The 21,095-nt window shown below is 56.8% G+C and overlaps 1 protein-coding gene across 13 annotated transcripts in view; it reads left to right on the plus strand.

Annotated features, from left to right (window-relative positions):
- Positions 1-21,095, plus strand: part of Speg (striated muscle enriched protein kinase) — a 53,357-nt gene that overhangs the window by 21,915 nt on the left and 10,347 nt on the right. For 9 of the 13 annotated variants that reach the window (XM_063245619.1, XM_013146160.3, XM_063245628.1 and 6 more), the window contains 23 exons: positions 2,527-2,702; positions 2,941-3,029; positions 3,844-4,019; positions 6,339-6,599; positions 7,583-7,741; positions 7,837-8,026; positions 8,154-8,377; positions 10,769-10,888; positions 11,102-11,206; positions 11,821-12,027; positions 12,352-12,475; positions 12,561-12,736; positions 15,385-15,497; positions 15,823-15,991; positions 16,191-16,287; positions 16,390-16,590; positions 17,474-17,531; positions 18,083-18,160; positions 18,243-18,421; positions 18,898-18,924; positions 19,467-19,619; positions 19,803-19,845; positions 20,885-20,953. In XM_063245619.1, coding sequence (XP_063101689.1) covers positions 2,527-2,702; positions 2,941-3,029; positions 3,844-4,019; positions 6,339-6,599; positions 7,583-7,741; positions 7,837-8,026; positions 8,154-8,377; positions 10,769-10,888; positions 11,102-11,206; positions 11,821-12,027; positions 12,352-12,475; positions 12,561-12,736; positions 15,385-15,497; positions 15,823-15,991; positions 16,191-16,287; positions 16,390-16,590; positions 17,474-17,531; positions 18,083-18,160; positions 18,243-18,421; positions 18,898-18,924; positions 19,467-19,619; positions 19,803-19,845; positions 20,885-20,953 — 3,194 coding nt within the window. Of the gene's footprint in view, positions 1-1,516; positions 1,652-2,526; positions 2,703-2,940; positions 3,030-3,843; positions 4,020-4,993; positions 5,190-5,298; positions 6,040-6,338; positions 6,600-7,582; positions 7,742-7,836; positions 8,027-8,153; positions 8,378-10,768; positions 10,889-11,101; positions 11,207-11,820; positions 12,028-12,351; positions 12,476-12,560; positions 12,737-15,384; positions 15,498-15,822; positions 15,992-16,190; positions 16,288-16,389; positions 16,591-17,473; positions 17,532-18,082; positions 18,161-18,242; positions 18,423-18,897; positions 18,925-19,466; positions 19,620-19,802; positions 19,846-20,884; positions 20,954-21,095 lie in introns of those variants that run through there. The other 4 variants (XM_063245644.1, XM_063245646.1, XM_063245649.1 and 1 more) reach the window with 4 other exon arrangements.

Below are 21,095 nucleotides of genomic sequence, written 5' to 3' on the forward strand. Positions count from 1 at the left end.
TGGGGGACAAGTATGAAGGGTAAGTCCTTCCATGCTGTGGGTTTGGGAATACGTGCTCCCCACTTCCTGGATGATATGGCTATTACTCCTATAGTGTGAGCCAGGTTTATGGGTAGAGCAGGGCAGGAATGTTAGGGACTGGCTACTAAAATGGTTTTGACAGTGGAACAGTGACAAGTAGGTGGCCCCAAGCCTGCTGGAGCCCGGGGCTCCTCCATCAATCTCCTTGACCACACAGTTAGGGAGTACAGCAGGGTCTTTTCTCAGGGAAGCCTAGTTCTGCCACTGTAGAGCCTCAGTCTCCTCCCTTCTACGGTGACAGTATCCCAGGGGTTTGAGAACTTGGGCTGCTGGGTGAGCGGACGCTTCTGGGATGCTGTTCCCCCAGCCACCACCAGGGGTCTCTGAGGTCCCCTGCAAACCTGGCCAAATCTCAGGCTCCAGAGCCATCTCAGCACTGTCCAGCTTGGAGGTGACCCTGGAGTAGGTGTTCCTGCTCCATGGGGACAGTCTCAGAGTCAGTCAGGGGCAAAGCCTCCAGCACCAAGTGCCCTGCCTCCCTCCCCACCTGAACCTCAAGACAGCCAGCCGCTGCCTGGTCCCAACCACTCCTTCCAGGGCAGTGCCAGGAAGCAAGGTCATAGCTTGAGAATGTGGGCCCGGGTGGGGTGAGGGGGCAGAAGGAAGGAGAAGGACATATGACCCCTGCTTAATAACCCCTTCCCCAGCCCAGTTGCAAATGGCTGCCAGTTAAGAGGGACTGCTGGGGGGTGAAGCAGCCTGGGGCTCCTACTTATTGGCCATGGTGGGGCTGATGGGTGAAGGGCGGGTTGCCAGCAGGTGGCCCACAGAGCTGGGTTAGGCACAGGCTTATTTTCTGGGCTGGCTACAAGGTCAGGCCTGTCATGGCAGGACCCAGTTGATGGGGGTGGGGGTGCTCTGGGCCCCTCAGGTTGCGAAAGCATCTCTGGAAGGCGGGTGAAGGTCCCAAAAGGTCTGTTCGCAGGGCTGGATGAAGCAGGCTGTGGCCTGGCTCTGCAGTGTTCAGTGTCTTCCCAGTCGGGATCTTGGTTTGATCAGGACAAGGCACGATTAGAGCCATTTGCCACCACAGTTCCTCTGGTGGACTTGTTGACCCTGGTGGGTGAGGCAGGAGTCCTGGATACTGCAGTGCAGTGCCAGCCCACACACCCATCTCCCTCTGAGGCCAGAGGACCTGGAGTCAAGGCCCACAGAGAGGCTCCTCTCTAGTCAGTGGTGTAGCTTGGGAAGGAGCTAATTTCAGCCAGGCTGGGCTCTGCCCCTCCCTCGCTCCCCCTCTGCTCCTGCCGGCCGCCTGTGGTCTCAGCAGGCACCACCTTCCCAGCCAGCCCAGCGCCCTGCCTGCCGCTGCCTGCCTGCCTGCCTGCCTGCCACCCAGCTTCTTGCTGGCCACCCCCACCTTTCCCTTCCCCCTCCTGAGCACCTTCCCCTCCCCCAGAGCTGGCTCAGTGCAGGCCTCTGGGTCAGCCAGGGAGTGGGGCTGGGCAGGCTGGGCTCGCGCTCCCAGGGGAGTCCAGGCGGGGTGGGCAGTGGGCAGGCAGCAGGAGGGCCTGGTGCCAGGGCAGAGTCTTCAAGAAGGTATAGGCTGGGGTCCGTGTGCAGTCTTGGGGTGAGTTGGGGAGCAACCTTTCTGGGGGCTTTGGGTCGGGGAATCAGGAGGAGGGGCCAGGGGGCTGTGTCAGATTCATGTCTGTATTTGGCAGTCGGATAGGAGCCAACTCTGTGAGGCTGGGCCCCTGGCCAGTTGCGGGGGAGGGTGTCAGGGCCCTGGCGACTCCCCTCCCCAAAGGCAATTTTGGTGCTCCCCTCTTCTTCCCCAGGCTGCCCTTGTCTGTGGGTGACTCCAGCCCTGCTTTCTATTCCTGAGAGTTTTGGGGTCCATGCTACAGGGCTGAGGTCAACAGGCGCCCCTGGGGTGTCCATGGCAGGAAGCTGAGAAGGGGGGGAAGGGCAGGCTGGACAGTGCTGCCTCCTTGGCCCTGAATCAAGGTCAGGATGGGGCTCATCTGAGGTGTGTGTTCCTGCACACCAGACCCAGCTCGCCTGAGAAGCGGGTGCCTGGGCTCTGCCGCTCTGGGGTCAGAGATGAGCACCACCTGCTTTTGCAGTCTGTGATGAGTAGTGTGGGCCCCTAGTCCATGCCAGGAATGTGAGTGCCCTGTTCCGATGGAATTCCAGGTCTCCCTTCAGCCCCTTTGCTGGCAAAGTCCTTTGCATCAGGCCTTCCCCAGTGATGTCCCCTCCCAGGAGGAGCAGCAGGGTCACTGTTGGCAGAGGCTGTGGCAGATGAGGACTTAGACTTGGGGAGAGGAAGTCCCTGGGCCTAGGTCACACAGCGAGCAGAGCCTGGGAGGCCAAGTCAGGCCAGGGCCTGCAGGAACCCTGCATCCACTCACTCTGGGCCCTGGAGAGGGGTATCCCGGCCTGTTCTCTCGACCTCTCTGTCCTCTCCCTCCCCTGGCATCCTCTCTGTCTCTCCTCCAGGTGGGTCCACATCCCCTTTCAGCAGCCCCATCACCTCCGACGAGGAGTACCTGAGCCCCCCGGAGGAGTTCCCGGAACCTGGGGAGACCTGGCCCCAAACCCCCACCATGAAGCTCAGTCCCAGCCAGAACCACCATCCTTCTGACACTGGCTCCAAGGCACCCCCCACTTTCAAGGTCAGACCCCTGAAGCTGGTGCCCAGACCCCCATGGGCCCCCAATTCCTTTGTGTGCTCCCTCATTCTTGGAGCCATGCTTAGGCTCCAGCAAGACCTAGAGCTCTGCCCCAATAACCCTTTTGTCCAGAGCCAGCCTTAGTAGTTTGGTATGGAAGAGATCTCTGCCCCAGTCCCCAGTCCAAGGAGCCAGTGCTATACCCTGACTGTCACCCCTGATGCTTTGGGGTCCCCCTCAGGTCTCACTTATGGACCAGTCAGTGAGAGAAGGCCAAGATGTCATCATGAGCATTCGTGTACAGGGAGAGCCCAAGCCTGTAGTCTCCTGGTGAGTGGCAGCCACCTTCACCCCAGCCTGGGCCCCTGAGCTGGCTTTGCTCGATTAGGGTGGGACCCTTCCCAGGTACTGCTCCTCTGTATACTCTGTCCCCAGCCTGCGGCTTGGGGCTCATTCAGGGCCTTTCTGGGGAGGGGTTGGGTTAGTACATGGGCTCACATCCACCTACTTGGGATGAGTGGCCAGGAGTCCCCTCACCCTGCCCCTATGGTTGGTGGCAGGGGGACTCTGGAGGCCCACTTTGTGTCCAGTGTTGTGCCTGGCGTGATCATCACAATTTGTTTCTAAGCTCCTGCAAACTCAGAGTTAAATGTGGGTCTCAGCTGTGGTACCTCGCTCGTGCTGGGGGCCTGGAACATCGACTGCTCGCGTGTTTTGCTGTTGGTTTGGGTTCCGTTGTTCATTTTTAATTGATTGTCTGGTTTCCTCTGTGATGTTTTTCAGCACTGTAAGTTCTTTCATATCCCTTTTGGGAGAAGAAAAGCTATCTTTCCTTTGTAGATAAATAAGATGGGGGAAGTTAAGAACAGTTCAGAGCTAAATAGCAAGGCTGTATCCAAATGCAGTGGTTCTGGGCAGAGAGATCCAGGTGGGCTGCTGTGTTCTGGAAGTTCTAGGTGGGGTGTGGAGGTCGAGTCAAGGTGAAGACCTCACCCAGTGACCCCTGCATGCGCTGGTGAGCAGGGCAGGTTTGGGAGCAAGAGACCAGTGGAGGATGAGAGACTCGAGTGGCTCCACAGCCTCTGCCCGCTGTGCCTGTGGGTCAGGCTCAGGGGCTCTGGGCTGAGTCCTTGTCCTCTGCCAGGCTGAGAAACCGCCAGCCTGTGCGCCCAGACCAGCGGCGCTTCGCAGAGGAGGCGGAGGGCGGGCTGTGCCGACTGCGGATCCTGGCAGCAGAGCGAGGTGACGCCGGCTTCTACACCTGCAAAGCAGTCAACGAGTACGGCGCTCGGCAGTGTGAGGCGCGCCTGGAGGTCCGAGGTGAGAGCTTCACGCCCTCACGGCCCCCACCTGGCCCCACACCCACCTTCCCACCGCTGTCACACAGCCTCCATTCCAGGGTGCCACACTCTAACGGCTGGGCTGTCCCCTAGCCTGGCCGCTTTTGTTAGAGTTGAGTAAACTGAGGTCCAAAGAGAGGGAGCCACGTTCCCAGAGTCAGAGCAAACCGGCCCACACTTAGCTCACCACACTATACTGCCTGCCCCCGACGCCAGCCATGGGCCTGCTTCACGTGGTCCACCATCCACTCTTCACACCCTTCCACGCCTTTTCACCTGTCACCGTGCTGTGCTCGGCCGGCCCCTCGCTCATGCCCACGCCCCACTCTCCTCTTGCACCCCTGCTCTCCCTACCCTCCTTCGCTGTGCAGAAGCACTTGTGGTTGCGGGGAGGGGACAGTGGGAAGTATCGGACCCGTTCGGAGGGACCTTTGGGGTGAGTTGGGCACGGAGCACGATAGGGAGCCAGGGGTCCCAGGGTGAGCGCATCCCTGAAGCGTGGAGAGGGCTGAGCCCCCAGGATTGGACATAGCACAGGGACCTCTTAGGAGCAGGATGCCAGGCCCAGCCAGGCTGCCGTCCTCTCGGCTGCCTGTTGCTGTCCTCCCTCCTCCCTTTCCTGTGATGGCTCAGGACCAGGGACCTCCCCTCAGTGCCTCACTGTGCCATCACGCCCCCCCACCCCGTCCCCCACAAGGCATAGTCCCCTCGCCTGGCGGGCAAAGCTCTGGGGATGCCCTGAGACACCCCTCAGCCCTCTGCCGGGCCTCCTCACCTGCTTCACCTCCCCAGGACTGCTCTTCCTGTGGTTGCTACCTCTTTGGCATCTGGCCTTCGGTCCCCGGCCCCGGCCCGCACCTCCTCCTCCTCCAGGGTCCAGCTCTGCCTCTGCTTCTCTGTGCTAACCCATGTCTTGATGCTTTTCTCTTTGGGATTCTTCCCAACATCCTGCAGGCTTCGGGGTGTTCCTGATGCCTGCGAACGCCTCTCCCCTGGTTGCCCTGGGTCTCTGCTGCCCAAGAACCCGAGGGACCCGGCCTCTGGCTAGCCGATGGCCCTCCCATCCCAGGCCTTGCCTTGGGAGAGCTGAAAGCGGCAGTGCTGCCTGCAGTGTTAGAGGCAGCTCCGTATCCCGAAGGGCCCTAGCCAGGTCTGTGTGCCAGTGCGTGCGTGCGTGTGCCGTGTGTGCCTGTGTGCGTGCGTGTGCGTGCGCTGCACTAACCTGCCGCTTGCTGACTGAGGTTTTTGTCTGTATACAGGCGAGTGAGCTCAGGGGGCCGCCTGTGCTCCCCCCGCTACCCTCCGAGCTGCGCCCCTGTCTCAGGCACCTCTCGGACCTCGCTGTGTTTCACTGCCTCCTGCCCACAGACCCAGCCGGCCCGCCGGCCCGGACCTGTCCCAGCCTCCCCTCCCCACCCCGTCCCGTGAAGCTCCCCAGGGTAGCCCACGGTCCCAAGAACCTTCCCTCCCCAAGTGGACACGTGGCTGGAAGGCCCACAGATGGACTGAGTGCTAGAAGGGGTGGCCATGAGGGGTGTCAAGCCTGTAGGGAGCACCGAGCGAGTGCATGTGCTACGCTGCTGCAGGCCACTGTCTGTGTCTCCGTTTGTCTGTTCGTGTGTCTGTCACAGTCAGGGAAGGATGCCTCTGATCGGGGGGTGCAGTGAGACCACAGGAGAAGAGAAGGCAGGGCACCCACAGGATGGAGGGGCTGTGGTCAGGGGACTCACTGGGAGGGGGGCAATCCATTCCAGAAAGGGATTTCAAATGGCACAACACTTTCTATTTTACAAGCGACCAAAAGCCAGAGGCCTAGGGCTGAGGCCTGGCCCTGGCGGGTTTAGGGACCTGTGGGGGCTCCCTCATTCGAGGTCAGGGTGGGGGCTGCTGTGTCTGGGAGTGAGGAAGCTAGCCAGGCTTGGTGCAGGAGTGGAGCCATAGTGGGGATGGAGGTATTTGGAAACTATTTCTAAGCTCAAATAAAGTCCAGTTTGTACCCAGCTGGTGTGCTGTGTTTTTTTTCTGCTGCCAGTCACTGCTACCACATGGCCCTGTCGGTGCCCCTCCCTCTGCTCCCTCTTACCATTCATAAGCTCTCCCTCCCTGGCCAGCTTGGGGTGCATCTCAGAGCCAGACCAACTTTCCTTACAATTCTGGACGGGTGGGTGGGCTTCTGCCATCTCCAGAGGAACAAAATGCATCTCTCTCTCTGTGTCTGTCTGTCTGTCTGTGTGTGCGTGTCTTCTTCACCCTGTGCGTCTCTGCTCTGTGTGTCCCCCTGTGGCTGCCTTCCCCCCAGCACACCCTGAAAGCCGGTCCCTGGCCGTGCTGGCCCCCCTGCAGGACGTGGACGTAGGGGCCGGGGAGATGGCGTTGTTTGAGTGCCTGGTGGCGGGTCCTGCCGACGTGGAGGTGGACTGGCTGTGCCGTGGCCGCCTGCTGCAGCCCGCGCTGCTCAAATGCAAGATGCATTTTGATGGCTGCAAATGCAAGCTGCTGCTCACCTCTGTGCATGAGGACGACAGTGGTGTCTACACCTGTAAGCTCAGCACAGCCAAAGGTAACTACTTCCTCAGGCCCTTGGGTCTCCAAGGGTAGAGGGGTGAGGACTAGAGGTGCAAGAGCTGGGTGCTGATTGAGATGCCCAAGAAATGGGCTTCTGACTCCTGGGGGAAGTGCAGTGGGGTGAGAGATAGTGCAGGATGCCAGCCCAAAACAGTACTTAGAGTAGTACCTGGCATGGAAATGGCTGCTCTCATACCTGAGTAAGCAAGTCCCCTGCATGCAGCAAGCACACCAGGACTTGGGCTCCCTCCCATTCTTGCCCTGCAAGTTCCCAGCCCGCCTCTTTGCACAAGTCACTTGCTCTGACTGAGCTTTAGACTATTCATCTGTAAAAAGAAGAAGCATGCTAATGCCGGCTTTGTAGGCAGCTAGGCAGGATTAGTGAAACAACCAGTGTAAGATAAAGCATAGAGCCTGGCAAAGGGTGGCACCTAATACATGCCAGCTGCTACTGTTGATGATGTCTCTGACTTGGGACTGTCCTCATATGAAGCACGGAGATGATGGTACCTGCCTCTCTCAATTCTGTTCCTTAAGGAGCAGGAAGAATCATGTGGGTCAGCCCAGGGGCTGTTAGTGGCTCCAGAAGTTTTTTCTTGGGGGTCAGAGTGGAGCCAATGGGCACTTGCTATTGTTTTAGGATGGTGGGAGGGAGCACGGGTATGCACTTGGTGTGGGGCAGACTTTTGAGAATGGAGTAGGGAAGGCAGTGGCTTGGTTTCTAGGATGAGAGTGAGGTCTAGGCCCTGGGCTGCTGTGGGGATCCTGCCCGCCTTGGCAGCCTGCTGCCTGTCCTTGCTGACCTCCACTTCCCCAGAAGACCTGGTATACATGTGAATCTTTGCCTACTGCCTCCCCCACACTCAGAGCCTTGGCCGAGCTCTGCTTAGGCTCCCTAACTTTGGATACAGTCTAAGAGGTAGGATGCCTGGTCCGGCAGGGCCTTCTCTGCCCAGTGTCCCCCACCCTACCCCCTAGATGAACTGACCTGCAGTGCCCGACTGACTGTGCGGCCCTCCCTGGCGCCCCTATTCACCCGGCTGCTAGAAGATGTGGAGGTGCTAGAGGGTCGTGCTGCTCGTCTTGACTGCAAGATCAGCGGCACCCCACCGCCCTCTGTTTCCTGGACTCATTTTGGTATGTGCCCTCCCACCCTGCAGATGGTGGGAGACTCCTGTGGACCCCAACCAAGCTGGGGTATTTGTTCTACATCCCTGCCCTCCTGCCCCCAGGCCACCCAGTGGAGGAAAGTGACAACTTGCGGCTGCGGCAGGATGGGGGTCTGCACTCATTGCACATTGCCCACGTGAGCAGCGAGGACGAGGGGCTGTATGTGGTCAGTGCCACCAACACACATGGCCAGGCCCACTGCTCCGCACAGCTCTATGTGGAGGAGCCGAGGACAGCTGCCTCAGGCCCCAGGTACCACCTGGGACTCCCGGTGCTTCTGGGCACTGCTACTGAGGGGGCCCCACCCGCTCTGAGGGGCTCCTGCCCTGTGCCAGGAGGTGCAGCCCTGCACCTCTGGACAGCTGTGTGGTCCTTACAGCTCAAAGCTGGAGAAGATGCCATCCATCCCCGAGGAGCCAGAGCAGGGCGAGCTGGAGCGGCTGTCCATTCCTGACTTCCTGCGGCCACTGCAGGACTTAGAGGTGGGACTGGCCAAGGAGGCCATGCTGGAGTGCCAGGTGACCGGCCTGCCCTACCCGACCATCAGCTGGTTCCACAACGGTCACCGCATCCAGAGCAGCGATGACCGACGCATGACACAGTGTACGTGCTCAGGAAGGCACCCTTGGAACTGGGCCCCCTAGGCTCCCTAGGCTTTCTCAGGGTCTTCTTTCTGTAGCCTGGTTGGAGATGGGGTTCCTGGGGAAAGGAAGTCTCATTGCATTTCTCCTTGAGCCCACACAGTAGTCATTGTTTGTGGCCCTCACTGGACAGTCAGTGCAGTCGTGTGATGGAGTTGTTAGGAGAATTAACCCAGCTCCTGCAGATGAAGCACCGTGAGCAGGACCTGTACACAGAGTGGCCAGAGAATTCTAGGTCTTCCGCTCTTGCTGTCCTTGGGCCATTCTCGCTGTTGGGGAAGTGGTGCTGCCATGTCCCAGAGGAAGGCAAAGAGAACGAGGGTGGCCAGCTCTGGCTGGAAAGGGTGTTGTCCAGGGTTATTAACAAACAGCAAATGAGAAAGAGGGAGCCAGAGAAATGCAGAGGTGCAGATTCAACCTGGGGCTTGTTCCTGGGGACACCTCCGTTGCATTCCTGAGGAAATCTGAATCTTGTGTGAGGTCCACCTGCCTCCCTGAGTGTGGCCACACTGTCACCCCTAATGGTTTCTTCCTACAGCTGCAGGTGACCAAGGTCCCCTTCTAAGTGCTTTCTAAGTGCCAGATTCTGAGTGCTAACAAGCAGTGTGGATACCTCACCCACTGCGGGCCTGTAGGCAGATACCGTTAGCCCTGTTTATAGGTTTCCCACTGAGGCTTTAGAGACTTGCTCAAAGGCAAGTGAGGACTGCTTGACTCTGCCTATCTCTGAAAAGATGTTCCTAGCTTCCCTGTCCCAGGCTCCTTACCCCATGCTTACTCCGTCTCCAGTGCCAGAGCTGTGACGCTCGCCCTCAGCCCCCACCCCTGCAGCTGGCCTCCCCATCTCCCATCTTCTTTGAGGCCCTGGGTAGGTGTCTAGCTCAGGATCTGAGCTGGCATCTCTGCTTCTGCCTGTATCTGGGGTCACTGGCAGCTTTTGGCTTCTCTTCCCATATAAATAGCACAAGCGGAGATAAATGAATGGGTGGCCGTCTTACGCAGATAACCACTAAGAGAAGGGAGGGGTGTTTGGTGACATTCTTGATGTGAAGGAGGACACTGCAGGTCTCCTCCTCTTCATGTCCTCCCCAAAGACAGCCTCCTTATCATGCAGGGAGGAGGGCATAAGGAGAGAGCTTTGGAATGAGATGGAAGAAACTAAGTTCAAACAGTGGCTTCATTTATTAGCTGTGTGACCTTGAACAAGTCAATTAATGTCTCTGACCTTATTGGTAATGGGGATAATTTGGTAGCATTGTTGAATTGGTAGGGAGGGTGTCAAGTACTGGCACAGGCTGGGCCTAGGAGTGGGATGGGGCAGAGAGGGTGCAGGGCACAGCAATGGGAGAGGAGACCTAGGAGTGGGGCGGGGCAGACAAATCTCACCATAATTTATAACATAATGAATTGGGTACTGCACAAAAGACATTGAGTTCTGGGTGGAACAAGCAGAGCTGGACCTAAGCAAGCTTGTCTTAGAGGGAACGAGCCAGACAGGAGCTATAACTCAGCAATAAAGAGGAAGGACACCCCCTCCCCACCCTGCAAAGCAGTATGGGCCCTGTGATGTGAATCCAGAGGGCTGGAGTCCCAGAGAAGGAATCATGGAACAGAGCAGATAGGGCTTGGGCCCATGGCAGGGGAGGGTTCACAGGGTTACACTTCCCAGAAGTGTGTCCTAGAGGACAAGGAAGCCTTAGGTAAGAGAACCTTCCAAAGGGAGTTGCTTTTCCCCCCTGTTGGTATTGAAGTTTGAACTCAGGGCCTTCACTGAACTTGTTCCTTGGCTATTTTTATTCTGAGACAGGGTCTTGCTGAACTGCCCAACCTGGGCTTGAACTTACAATTCTCCTGCCTCGGCCTCACCGAGTGCTGGGATTAAGGTGTGTGCCACCACACCCTGCCAGAGGGAGGTATTTTGTAAACAAAGACCTGAGATGGCATGTACATGGTTTTGTAGAGGGGCAATCTGTCAGCTTCAAGACAGGAGGAGAAGCAGTGAATGTTGCTGGGGGTTCGGGCTGGGGCCTTTCCTTGGGCTCTGCTGGAGAAGGGATGAAGGGAAGTGGCCGTGGAGATGGGGAAGACTTGGAGAGGACCTAGGAACAATGCTTTGTCATGGTTTCACCTTGGAGGCTGTGATGGTCAGTTGCTGGGCCTGAAGTGCTGGAAGGACATTAAGAGAGGGGAGAGTGCAGGTCCAGGCTTGGACCCAGCTTTGGCTACATGGTGGACATACTTTTCACTGCCTCCCCTGTCCATCCCTACCTGAGTAGCCAGGCCCAGGCTAGCATGAACCCACTGCTCAGAGCATCTTTGAAGCTCAGCCCTGGTGTCACTGTCCCTCCCCCAGACAGGGATGTACATCGCCTGGTATTTCCTGCTGTGGGGCCTCAGCATGCTGGTGTCTACAAGAGTGTCATCGCCAACAAGCTGGGCAAAGCTGCCTGTTACGCCCACCTGTATGTCACAGGTGAGTCGGGCACCCTCCCGGGCAGCTGTGCTTACAGCCTGACTTCTGGAACCACTGTGAGGGTCGGGTAAGGGAGGGGCTTGCACATCAGTGTCTCTTGGTTCCCCGAGGACCGCCGGGCCTTGCCCCTGGTCTTCTATCCCTGAGCCTTGATGACCCTATGGAGTCCTTAGGCCCTAAAGGACTCACAGACCTTGGATCTGTGGCTTTCAGATGTGGCTCCAGGACCTCCAGACGGTGCCCCACAGGTGGTGGCTGTGACGGGGAGGATGGTCACACTCACGTGGAACCCCCCCAGGAGTCTGGACATGGCCATCGGTGGGTCAGAACCACACAGGGAAAGGGGGGACACTAAAGGATCCAGGTCCCTAAGAATATGGTGGCTGGGCAGGGCAAGAGTGGGAGGAGAACTGGACTGAAATCAGGAGGAGCACATTTTCTGTCTTCTTTCCACGGTGGGTGGGGCTCTTGCTCCAGAAGAGACGGAGGGCGCCAGCATATTCCCTTCATTCTCAGAGAGCTTGGGAACTGTAGGTGTGATTCTGGTGCTGTCCTCTCCTGGCCTTGTCTAGGCTCTTGCATTGGGCACAAGTCCGGCTCCCTCCAGGCCTGTAACTGGTGGCCTGTTGACTTTTTTTTTTTTTTTTTTTGTCTTTTTCCTTTTTTATCGGTACTGGGGATTGAACTCACGACTGCTTGCTTGCAAGGCAGGTGCTTATACTGCTGAGCTAAATCCCCAGCCCCTTGGCCTGTTGACTTTGGACCTGGCTTGAGCAGTGGTTGAGCACGGGCAAGTGGGAGGCAGGCAGAAACCACAGTGAGCCATGAGTTCAGAGAAGACTGAGGATGAGCTCCAGGGCCCCAGGCCAGCTGGGTGGGGAGGCTCTCAGTGCTGCCCCGGCACCAGCCTCTAACAGCTGCCTGCCCTCCAGACCCAGAATCCCTGACCTACACGGTGCAGCACCAGGTGCTGGGCTCCGACCAGTGGACAGTGCTGACCACAGGTCTGCGGGAGCCCAGGTGGGCAGCCATGGGGCTGCGAAAGGGGCTTCAGCACGTCTTCCGCGTCCTCAGCAGCAGTGGCAAGAGCAGCAGCAAGCCCTCGCCCCCGTCCGAGCCTGTGCAGCTGCTGGAGCGAGGTGAGTGGGGTGCCCAGGTGGACAGCGGTCTGGGTAGGCATGAGATGGGGTGGAGACTAAGGGCTGCACTGAACTCAATAACCATGGCAGAAGAGCTGTCTGGGTCGGGCCCCAGCTCATCAGTGGCAGCAGGACTTGGGATAGGGTGAGGTCAGACAAGCTGGAGGCCAGGCCTTGCTCTGTTGTGTTCCCTGGACAAAAGGCTGAGCCTCGGCTTCCTCGTCTGTAAATTTGGAGCTTGAGTGGTGACCGGGGGTGTGAAAGGAGCAGTAGCTGCTGACACCCCAGCATCCAGCCCGGATAGAGCCTGCCATCCCTTCTCAGGCCCACCCCTGGAGGAGGCCCCTGCAGTGCTGGATAAACCGGATGTCGTGTATGTGGTAGAGGGACAGCCAACCAGTGTCACTGTCACCTTCAACCATGTGGAGGCCCAGGTCGTCTGGAGAAGGTAGGGTCCTGCTCACCCCGCTGACTGCCCATGTAGCTATGCCCCAGCCTGGCCTAGCAGGACCTCCCTGTCCCGTTTCCCTCAGCTGCCGAGGGGCCCTCCTGGAGGAGCGGACAGGTATCTACGAGCTGAGCCAGCCGGACGACGACCAGTACCGCCTTCGCATCTGCCGGGTGAGCCGCCGTGACGTTGGGCCGCTCACCTGCTCAGCCCGCAACCGCCATGGCACGCAGGTCTGCTCGGTTACACTGGAGCTGGCAGGTGGGTGGCGACAGCTTCTTCCCACTTCTCCCTCTGAGACACTCCCAGAGGCACACACACACTCACTGCTGCCTCAGGGACCCACTCCCATGCCCTCCTCCTCAGGCCTGTGCGTCTAATGGCAGTGATGGTACTAGACAGCTATTTACTGAGCCCCTCACACAGGCCTGGCTCAGTACACCTCATGTAATATGCACATCAACTCTCTGAGAGGGGTCAGTGAGCCCTGTTTCACAGGTGAGGACATTGAGGCTCAGGGGGTCCCTAAGGAAACCTGATGCTCAGGAGCTGGGTTCGAGTCTGCACATCAGGCTCCAAAGCCTGAAAGTGTTCCTAGCTTCTATGCTAAATCCAATAGGAAATAGGATTTTGGCTATCACAAGCATGGAGGAGTTTAAAAAAGCAAAAGCTCCCGTGCTTAGTTTAGCACCTGCCTCCCAGCTCTGGAGCTCCAGGCTGCCCTTTTGTTTGAACCTGTTTAACAGAGCTCTAACCTTTGCAGCAAAGGCCCTTTGTGTAATTTCTCCTTTAAAGACGTGGCTTCTCAAGCCTAACATGTATTAGGTGGTAATTATTTTGTTTTCGAGTTTGTTAATTAACTCTAGACATCTGTAACTGCCACTCGGAACTTCAGATCCACACGAGCTGAGCGCATTACCTGCCGAGTACATGAATACACTTCTAGCCCAAAGTGGAGGAAGTGACATTTTAGTTAGCACAGACAATCTTAGGCAAATGGTCATTTTGTGGTGCTTTAAGATAGTCGTTGATGGGCTGGGGATTTAGCTCTGTGGCACAGGGCCCGCCTGGCAAGCATGAGGTGCTGAGTTCCATCCTTGGTACAAAAAAAAAAGGATAGTCATTGATATTCATGTGAAACCTTCCAGTGCTTTGACCTTTATAGACTGCTCTCCTGCACCTCTATAGACTGGAAACCAGATTTGTAGAAGGGAGAGAAAGTATCTGTAAAGCGGGTGAAAAGTGGCCAGAGCGGGTGTGAGGAAGAGAAGGGGCATTCTTGGCTCCTACAGGGATGCTGGATGGGGTGAGCACTAGATCTCTGGGCCCTGGGTTTCCCTCTGATAAGTCCTGCTCCTTACACAGCCTGTCCTGCTGAGCATTTCCTACTCAGTCACTGCTTTGCTCCTCGGCCATCTGCTAGGCTCATCTTCCTACACACACATGACCCTATGTCCAGGACTTAGGGAGGCCCTGGTCCCAGGGCCCTGCAGCCCAGCCTGCACAGAACACCATGTCCCTGCCAGCCAGGGTGAAATGGCCTTGGGCGGGCGTCAGTACTTACTTTCTAATAGACCTCACTCCATGCCAACCAGGCAGAGCAGGTAGAACGGCAGCCCCTCTCCTCCATGTCTGCACACCCTAGCACCCCCCCCCCCGCACCCTGTGGTCTCCTGATAGCTATATGAAAGCTGGTGGTCCCTGTGCTGGGGGGCACTCTGTACCGGGCCATCCTGTTCCTTACCGGAGGCCAGATCACTCCCACCCCCTTATAAAGCAAGATCCTCAGACATACTCAGGATGGGGAAAGTGCTTTGAGAAGTGTATGTGACTCTACCATGGAATCAGATGGCGCTTTGCAGGGAATAATACGAACATGTGACATGTGTGGAGAATAAGATTACAGACATACCCCGCAGCAGAACTGAGCTGAGAGCTTCTAGACTGTCCGGTTAGCATTCGGGGGTTAGTAATTTGTTCCTCTTGCCATCTCTCAGATGGTAGATGGCTCCCTAGCCATCTAGATGATATTCACGGAGAAAAACCTCAAGACACAGGCTGTGTCATTCATAAGCTTTCTTTCCGGTCACAGACTGTGCCTCCTGCAGATTCCGAGCTCAGGCACTATCAGGGCAGGCTGCGGTGGGACCGTGAGAAGGGCGATGGCCTCCAGGGGGCGGCATTGAGCCACGCCCTGGTTCCTGGGAGGGAAGCGATTTAGGATGGCCAGCCTTGATTTTTCAAAAGAGACAGCAAATCCAGGTTTTCTTTGTGTGCGCAAATCCCTAATTTCAAAGCTGGCAAATGAACATCGAGGGTCTAACAAAGCGAGCCCGCACCGGTGACAGTGCGTCTGACATTTAGGGAACATCATGTTTGAATTTATAGAGTGGGCGCCTGGGCCGGGTGACCTGGAGCTTGGTGTGCAAGAGTGGGTGCTCAGGAGGCCCAGCCTGATGTTGTTTTTTGCTTTTTTTCAGTGGTGGGGATTGAAACCAGGGCCTTCATGTCGAGCTACATCCTCAGCCCTTTTTTTTTTTTTTTTTTTTTTTTTTTTTTTTTGTCTTTTTCCTTTTTATCGGTACCGGGGATCGAACTCACGACTGCCTGTTTGCAAGGCAGGCGCTTTATGCTGCTGAGCTAAATCTCCAGCCCCCTCTTTTTCTTTTTGGAGTCAGGGCCTCACTAAATCACCAAGAGGGGCTCAAACTTACAGCCCTCCTGCTCCAGCCGCCTAAGGTGCTGGGCTTACAGGCATGTGCTCCCACATCCAGCTCAGCCTGGTGTTCTGACCCAGTCCCTTCCTGATGGGGATTTGCAGAGGGGCAGAGGGGCAGAGGAGGCGGGCCTTTGTATTAAGGATGTTCTGCCCTCTCTCTTGCCCTCTCCTGTCCCTCTGTGCATTTCAGAGGCTCCACGATTTGAGTCCATCATGGAGGACGTGGAGGTGGTGGCTGGGGACACTGCCCGATTCGCTGTGGTGGTTGAAGGAAAACCAGTGCCAGACATCATGTGGTACAAGGTGAGAGGGTGGTGCAGGCTGAAACAGGGAGTCGCCCCACTAGCAGGAGCCTGGGGGAGGAGGACTGGTTTCCTCCAGGAAGCTGGGCTCCTGGGACGTCTGGGGGCGATGGGCAAAACAGTGTTAGGAGGAGGAGGCAGGGCCCAGGAACTGAGGGGTGTGGGGCTGTTAGTGGGAGCTGAGGGATGAGCAAAGCCCAAGGCTGAAGCCCCTGGGTGGAGGCTGGCTCCTGGCCCTACGTGGAGTGGAAGCTGGGTCCCTGGCATGGAGGCAAAGCTACTTCCCAGAGGGAGGCTCAGGCTGGCTGTGATACCCACCTCCGCAGGATGAGGGGCTGCTTGCTGAGAGCAGCCATGTGAGCTTCGTGTACGAGGAGAATGAGTGCTCCCTGGTGGTGCTCAGCACCGGGGCCCAGGATGGAGGCGTCTACACCTGTACGGCCCGGAACCTGGCAGGCGAGGTCTCCTGCAAAGCAGAGTTGGCTGTGCATTCAGGTGGGCAGGAACTGCCCCTGGGAATTCAGTGTGTGCCCCAGACGCACTCCTGACTGTGCATCCTCCAGCCTCAACACCTCAGCCTGGGCTGCAGTGGTCTTGCTCCTCTCCTGTCTCCATCTGCCCCACCTATCCCGCCTCTGCCCTGTCCCCTTCCTGCTCTCCCCGCCTGACCCCAGGACAATTGTCTCCTTTCCAGCTCAGACAGCTATGGAGATCGAGGGTGCTGGGGAAGATGAGGAGCATCGAGGAAGGAGACTCAGCGACTTCTACGATATCCACCAGGAGATCGGCAGGTGTGGGGCCAGGAGGAGCCAGTGTTGGGGGCCCCACGGGGCTGGTGGCTCTGAGATGTCCTGCAGTGACAGCTGTGCTCTGTCGCCCTCCTTGTTACCCAGGGGTGCCTTCTCCTACCTACGGCGCGTGGTGGAGCGTAGCTCCGGCCTGGAGTTTGCAGCCAAGTTCATCCCCAGCCAGGCCAAGCCCAAGGCATCAGCGAGGCGGGAGGCCCGGCTGCTGGCCCGGCTTCAGCACGACTGTGTCCTCTACTTCCACGAGGCCTTTGAGAGGCGCCGGGGACTGGTCATTGTCACTGAGCTGTATCCTGGGAGAGGCCTGTGCTTGAATGACTGGTCCTCACAGCAAACAGTTTGTAACGCATGTTACTATTTACAAACCAGTCCTGTTGAGGCTTGGGTGGTATGAGTCTGGAGACTTCTGTGAAAGCCAACATTTCTTTCAGCTTAGATAACAGGTGCCTGGCAGCGTTGCATGAGTTTTACAAATGTTAAAACATCCATTTATCCTGTACAACTACCTCATGGAATTGCATTATCCCCATTTTATGGATGATGAACAGGTAGAGAGAGGTTGAATAATTGGCCTGCAGTCATACTGCCAGCAAGTGGAAAATGCTTTTCAATTATAAATCACAGAGCAGTATTTCTGCACATTTAAAAGAACAGGTCCTACTCCTCCGTGGCTAAGAAGGGTACAGTGAGTGAGGACTGCTGGGCAGTTAGCTCAGCTCTCCTGGAGCGGGGTGACCATGACCTGCATATTCCCCGGCTGTGTTGTTAAATCCAAAGCTTAGCAAAATGACAGATTATTCCATGGCACGGCCCCTGGCTCATTATCAATCGAACCAGTGAGATTCTGCTATGATTTGTTCAAAAAATGATTTGTCCCCCATAAATACTTCGTCAAGTGGGCAGGAGAGGAAACAGCTTCTCTGTTTTATATCTGAGGGAACCTTGGTGCAGAGAGGCTAAATGACTTGCCTGAGATCTTATGAGAGTTCAAGCACAGTTGCCATCTGTGCACCCAGAGGACAGGGAAGAGTAAGGTGCCATCTCTGACTGATACCAGGTGTGCTTTAGTGGAGGAGATGAAGAGGCCTGCACTGAGCAGAGCCTTCCCTAAGCTCAGGGGCTGGGCCAGGCAGGTGACACTTGTCACTGATCTCCTTGACCCCTGACATAGCTGCACAGAGGAGCTGCTGGAGCGAATGGCCAGGAAACCCACCGTGTGTGAGTCTGAGGTGAGGGCAGTGGGTGGCAGGGGCCAGGTTGGGCGCCAGCCTTCACCCACCTGAGCTCTGAGAACTGATGGGCGAGTCCCACGCATGCCATCTGTGCCCATGAGGAAGCCATGGGAGATGGCAGAGAGCCCCATGAGGCTGACAGCAGAAGAGCTCACTGCAAGACCCCCGTGTATTTGGGACTCCCATCATCCCCTCTAATCTCAGCAGGCCCATCCCAATCTCTCTGTTGTTTCCTGAGCATACACATTGTCAGTGTCTCCCTGCATAGGTCCCACCTGGACTCTATTGATCTCACTGCAGTCCTGCATGTCTGACTACACTGTATGGTTCTATTCATTATAATGTAAATATCTGCCCTCTCTAATAGTGCTGTGTCCAACCCATGCAGCTGTATGGGAGTCCTAGGTCTTAGCAACCCACAGCTCCATGAGCCATCTGAAGACCATTCCCAAGGCCTGACCTGACCTCTTGCCACAGCCCTGGTGGTTGGTCATCAAGCATAGTTCCCCACCCTACCCCCACAGACCCTGGGCCCCCTGTTCCCACAGATCCGGGCCTACATGCGACAGGTGCTAGAGGGAGTGTGCTACCTGCACCAGAACCGCGTGCTGCACCTGGATGTCAAGGTGAAGTGGGGAGTGGGGGATGGGCAGCTCCTCTGGGAGCCAAGAAGCAGGTGTTCATCTCTAGCTTGCTTGTGTCTTGTAGCCTGAGAACCTGCTGATATGGGACGGTGCAGAGGGTGAAGAGCAGGTTCGCATCTGTGACTTTGGAAATGCCCAGGAGCTGATCCCAGGGGAGCCCCAGTACTGTCAGTACGGAACACCTGAGTTTGTGGCACCAGAGATTGTCAACCAGAGCCCTGTGTCTGGAGTCACTGACATCTGGTAAAGCTGGGGTGCTGGGCTGCTGGGGACTTGCTCACAGTGGCAAAGAGGAGAGTTATGAAGCCTGGATTCCTACTCTGCTGGGGGCTGGTGGCAGTACTCTTGGGGTCCCTTGGCCTAATATCCTGGCCCTTCATCTGTCAGGGCTGGCCAGTCATGCAGGACCTCCACTCCGAGTCCCTGGCTCCTGCCTTTGCAGGAGCGAGGCCTGTCCCAGCGGGGAGGCCTGGTCCCACTGGTCCCCAGACTTCTCTGGGTTTCCTAAGCAGCCCTGCCATGAATGACTCTTGACTTCGGAATGTCTAGACTGCTGGGTTCACAGTCCTTCCTGAAGAAGGCCCTCCTGTGCCCCAGGTGTGCAGGGCAGTGTTCCCAGGGGACATGTCTTTCAGAGTTGAGGCAACAGTGAGGAGCTGCTCACTTCCAGCTGTTGTGGGGGGACCATCCTTTCACGCATCTGCTCTTCTTTCCTACAGGCCTGTGGGTGTCGTTGCTTTCCTCTGGTAAGGACCCCTCTGCCAGTCTCCTGGCAGACCCACCCCTGCTACTTACAAGGCTAATGGTCCACCTCTCCCCTTCCACACCCCTGCTCCTTCTCAAACTGCCAGGACCACACGAGTGCATGAATATGGGTGCCCTGGCCCTTGTGAGGATCGGGGCACAAAGGACTGAGAGAGGCCAGTGCAGATCCAGTGCTATTTTGGCAACAAACTAGTTGGCTCTGAATGCTCAGAACAAGGACTAGTGGGACAGGGCACATCCCCAGGGCAAAGAGAGGGTGGAGAGGCCCCCTGGAGTGGGGGTGGAACTCGTCCTCTAAAGCAAGGACAGCTGAGCCCCACTGCAGGACTGCCGCTCCCGCATTCCTTGGGGTTGCTGTGAAGTAGGGCAGGACAATGAGTCTGAAAGCTTTGGATTCTTGTCCAGATTTACGCAGCATCTGCATCTCACAACCGGAGGCTCCAGCCCCCACCCACCCACCTCACCCCTGCCTCAGCCCAGGGCCCTGCCCAACTCTCCTGACCGTCTTCCCTACCCCCTGCAGCCTGACAGGAATCTCCCCATTTGTTGGGGAAAATGATCGGACAACACTGATGAATATCCAGAACTACAATGTGGCCTTCGAGGAGACCAGGTTCCTGAGCCTTAGCAGAGAGGCTCGGGGCTTCCTCATCAAAGTGCTGGTGCAGGACCGGCTGTGAGTACGGGCCCCTGAGGTCTCCCTGCACCTGCAGAGACCTTTATGCCACCCCTTACTCCTACCCAGTCTCTGCCTTTAAACAAGCAGCTCCCAGCTCGTCAGAGGCCGTTTTCCCAAACATTTATTGACTGTATGAATGAGTGAATAACAAATTTCTATTTAATTCTTATTCTGTCATAGGAGACCTACTGCAGAGGAGACTCTAGAGCATCCTTGGTTCAAAGTGAGTCTCATCTTGCCAGGTAGTAGTACAGGGGTGGAGACAGAGAAGGTTACTGGCAGCTCCGCTTACTGCGATGTGCATGTGCAGAAACTGATATGCTTTATTCTGTATACATGATCTATTAGCCTAATGATAGCTCTGCAAAGAAAGGTTTCATTGCTCCTATTTTGATAAGGAAACTAGGCTCAAATCAGTGATCAGCAGGTTGGGGTATCACGGACTCCAGGCATAGGTTTGTACCCCACCCCACTCCAAAGGTCCTCTTCGAAGTTCTCCCTGGTTCCTTCTCTTCTGTGTGCCTACCTCTGACCCACACTGATTAGTGGGTGGCTATCCTCCTAGCTGTGAGCTGTGTGTGGGTAGAGGTCAGACCCCAGCACTGGGGCACAGTGCCTGGCACAGGGTGAGGGTGCAGCAGAGTTTAGAAAACACCTGCATAAAATTTCCATTGAGGGCTGGGGATTTAGCTCAGTGGCATAAGTGCCTACCTTGCAAGCAGGCGGTCGTGAGTTCAATCCCCGGTACCGATAAAAAGAAAAAAAAAAAAAATTTCCATTGAGCACTGAGCTGGGTCAGTGAAGACTGAGCTCATTCTGCTCGCAGTGAGAGCCTTCCTCAGACAGAAAGCCACTTTGGAGACTGAGCCTGGGTAGGGTGCTGAGGGGAGCTTCTATCTTGGTCTGGACCATAGCTCCAGATGTGGGGATGCTGACCTTCCATGGAGACAGCTGGAAAGCTGGGGGCCTGCCAGGGGCTTAAGAGCACAGGCTTCCCTTGGCAGCCAGTGTAGCAGGAGGGGACCTTGAACCCTGGTGCAAGCTGGAAGCCACCCGTGGGAGCTATCATTTTCTGCCTCTTCCCTTAGGTTCAGGGAGTGCATCTGCAGATGTGCCCCTTGGCAGTAGGAGGTGTCCTGACAGTCCCAAGGGGACCTCCAGGGACCCAGACTCACTGTCTGCCATGGACTTTATCTCTCCATTACCCAACTTGAGGGTCTGAGTGACAGCTGTCCCTCAGGCCCTGTTTCTTGGGTTTGCAGACACAAGCAAAGGGTGCAGAGGTGAGCACAGACCACCTGAAGCTCTTCCTGTCCCGGCGGAGGTGGCAGGTGAGTCTGGCTGTCCTTCCATGATCTCCTTTTCTCACCCAGGCTTTGTGCCTCCTTCTCTTCCACCTCCCTGTTTTCTCTTGTCTTCCCTCCTGCCACCCTGACCTCTTCCCGCCTAGGCATCTTTTGTGCGTGTGGAGTG

The sequence above is a fragment of the Cavia porcellus genome, unplaced genomic scaffold, assembly GCF_034190915.1.
Source record: "Cavia porcellus strain 051 isolate PalLab524CR breed Dunkin Hartley unplaced genomic scaffold, mCavPor4.1 scaffold_1, whole genome shotgun sequence".
Lineage (NCBI taxonomy): Eukaryota > Metazoa > Chordata > Mammalia > Rodentia > Caviidae > Cavia > Cavia porcellus.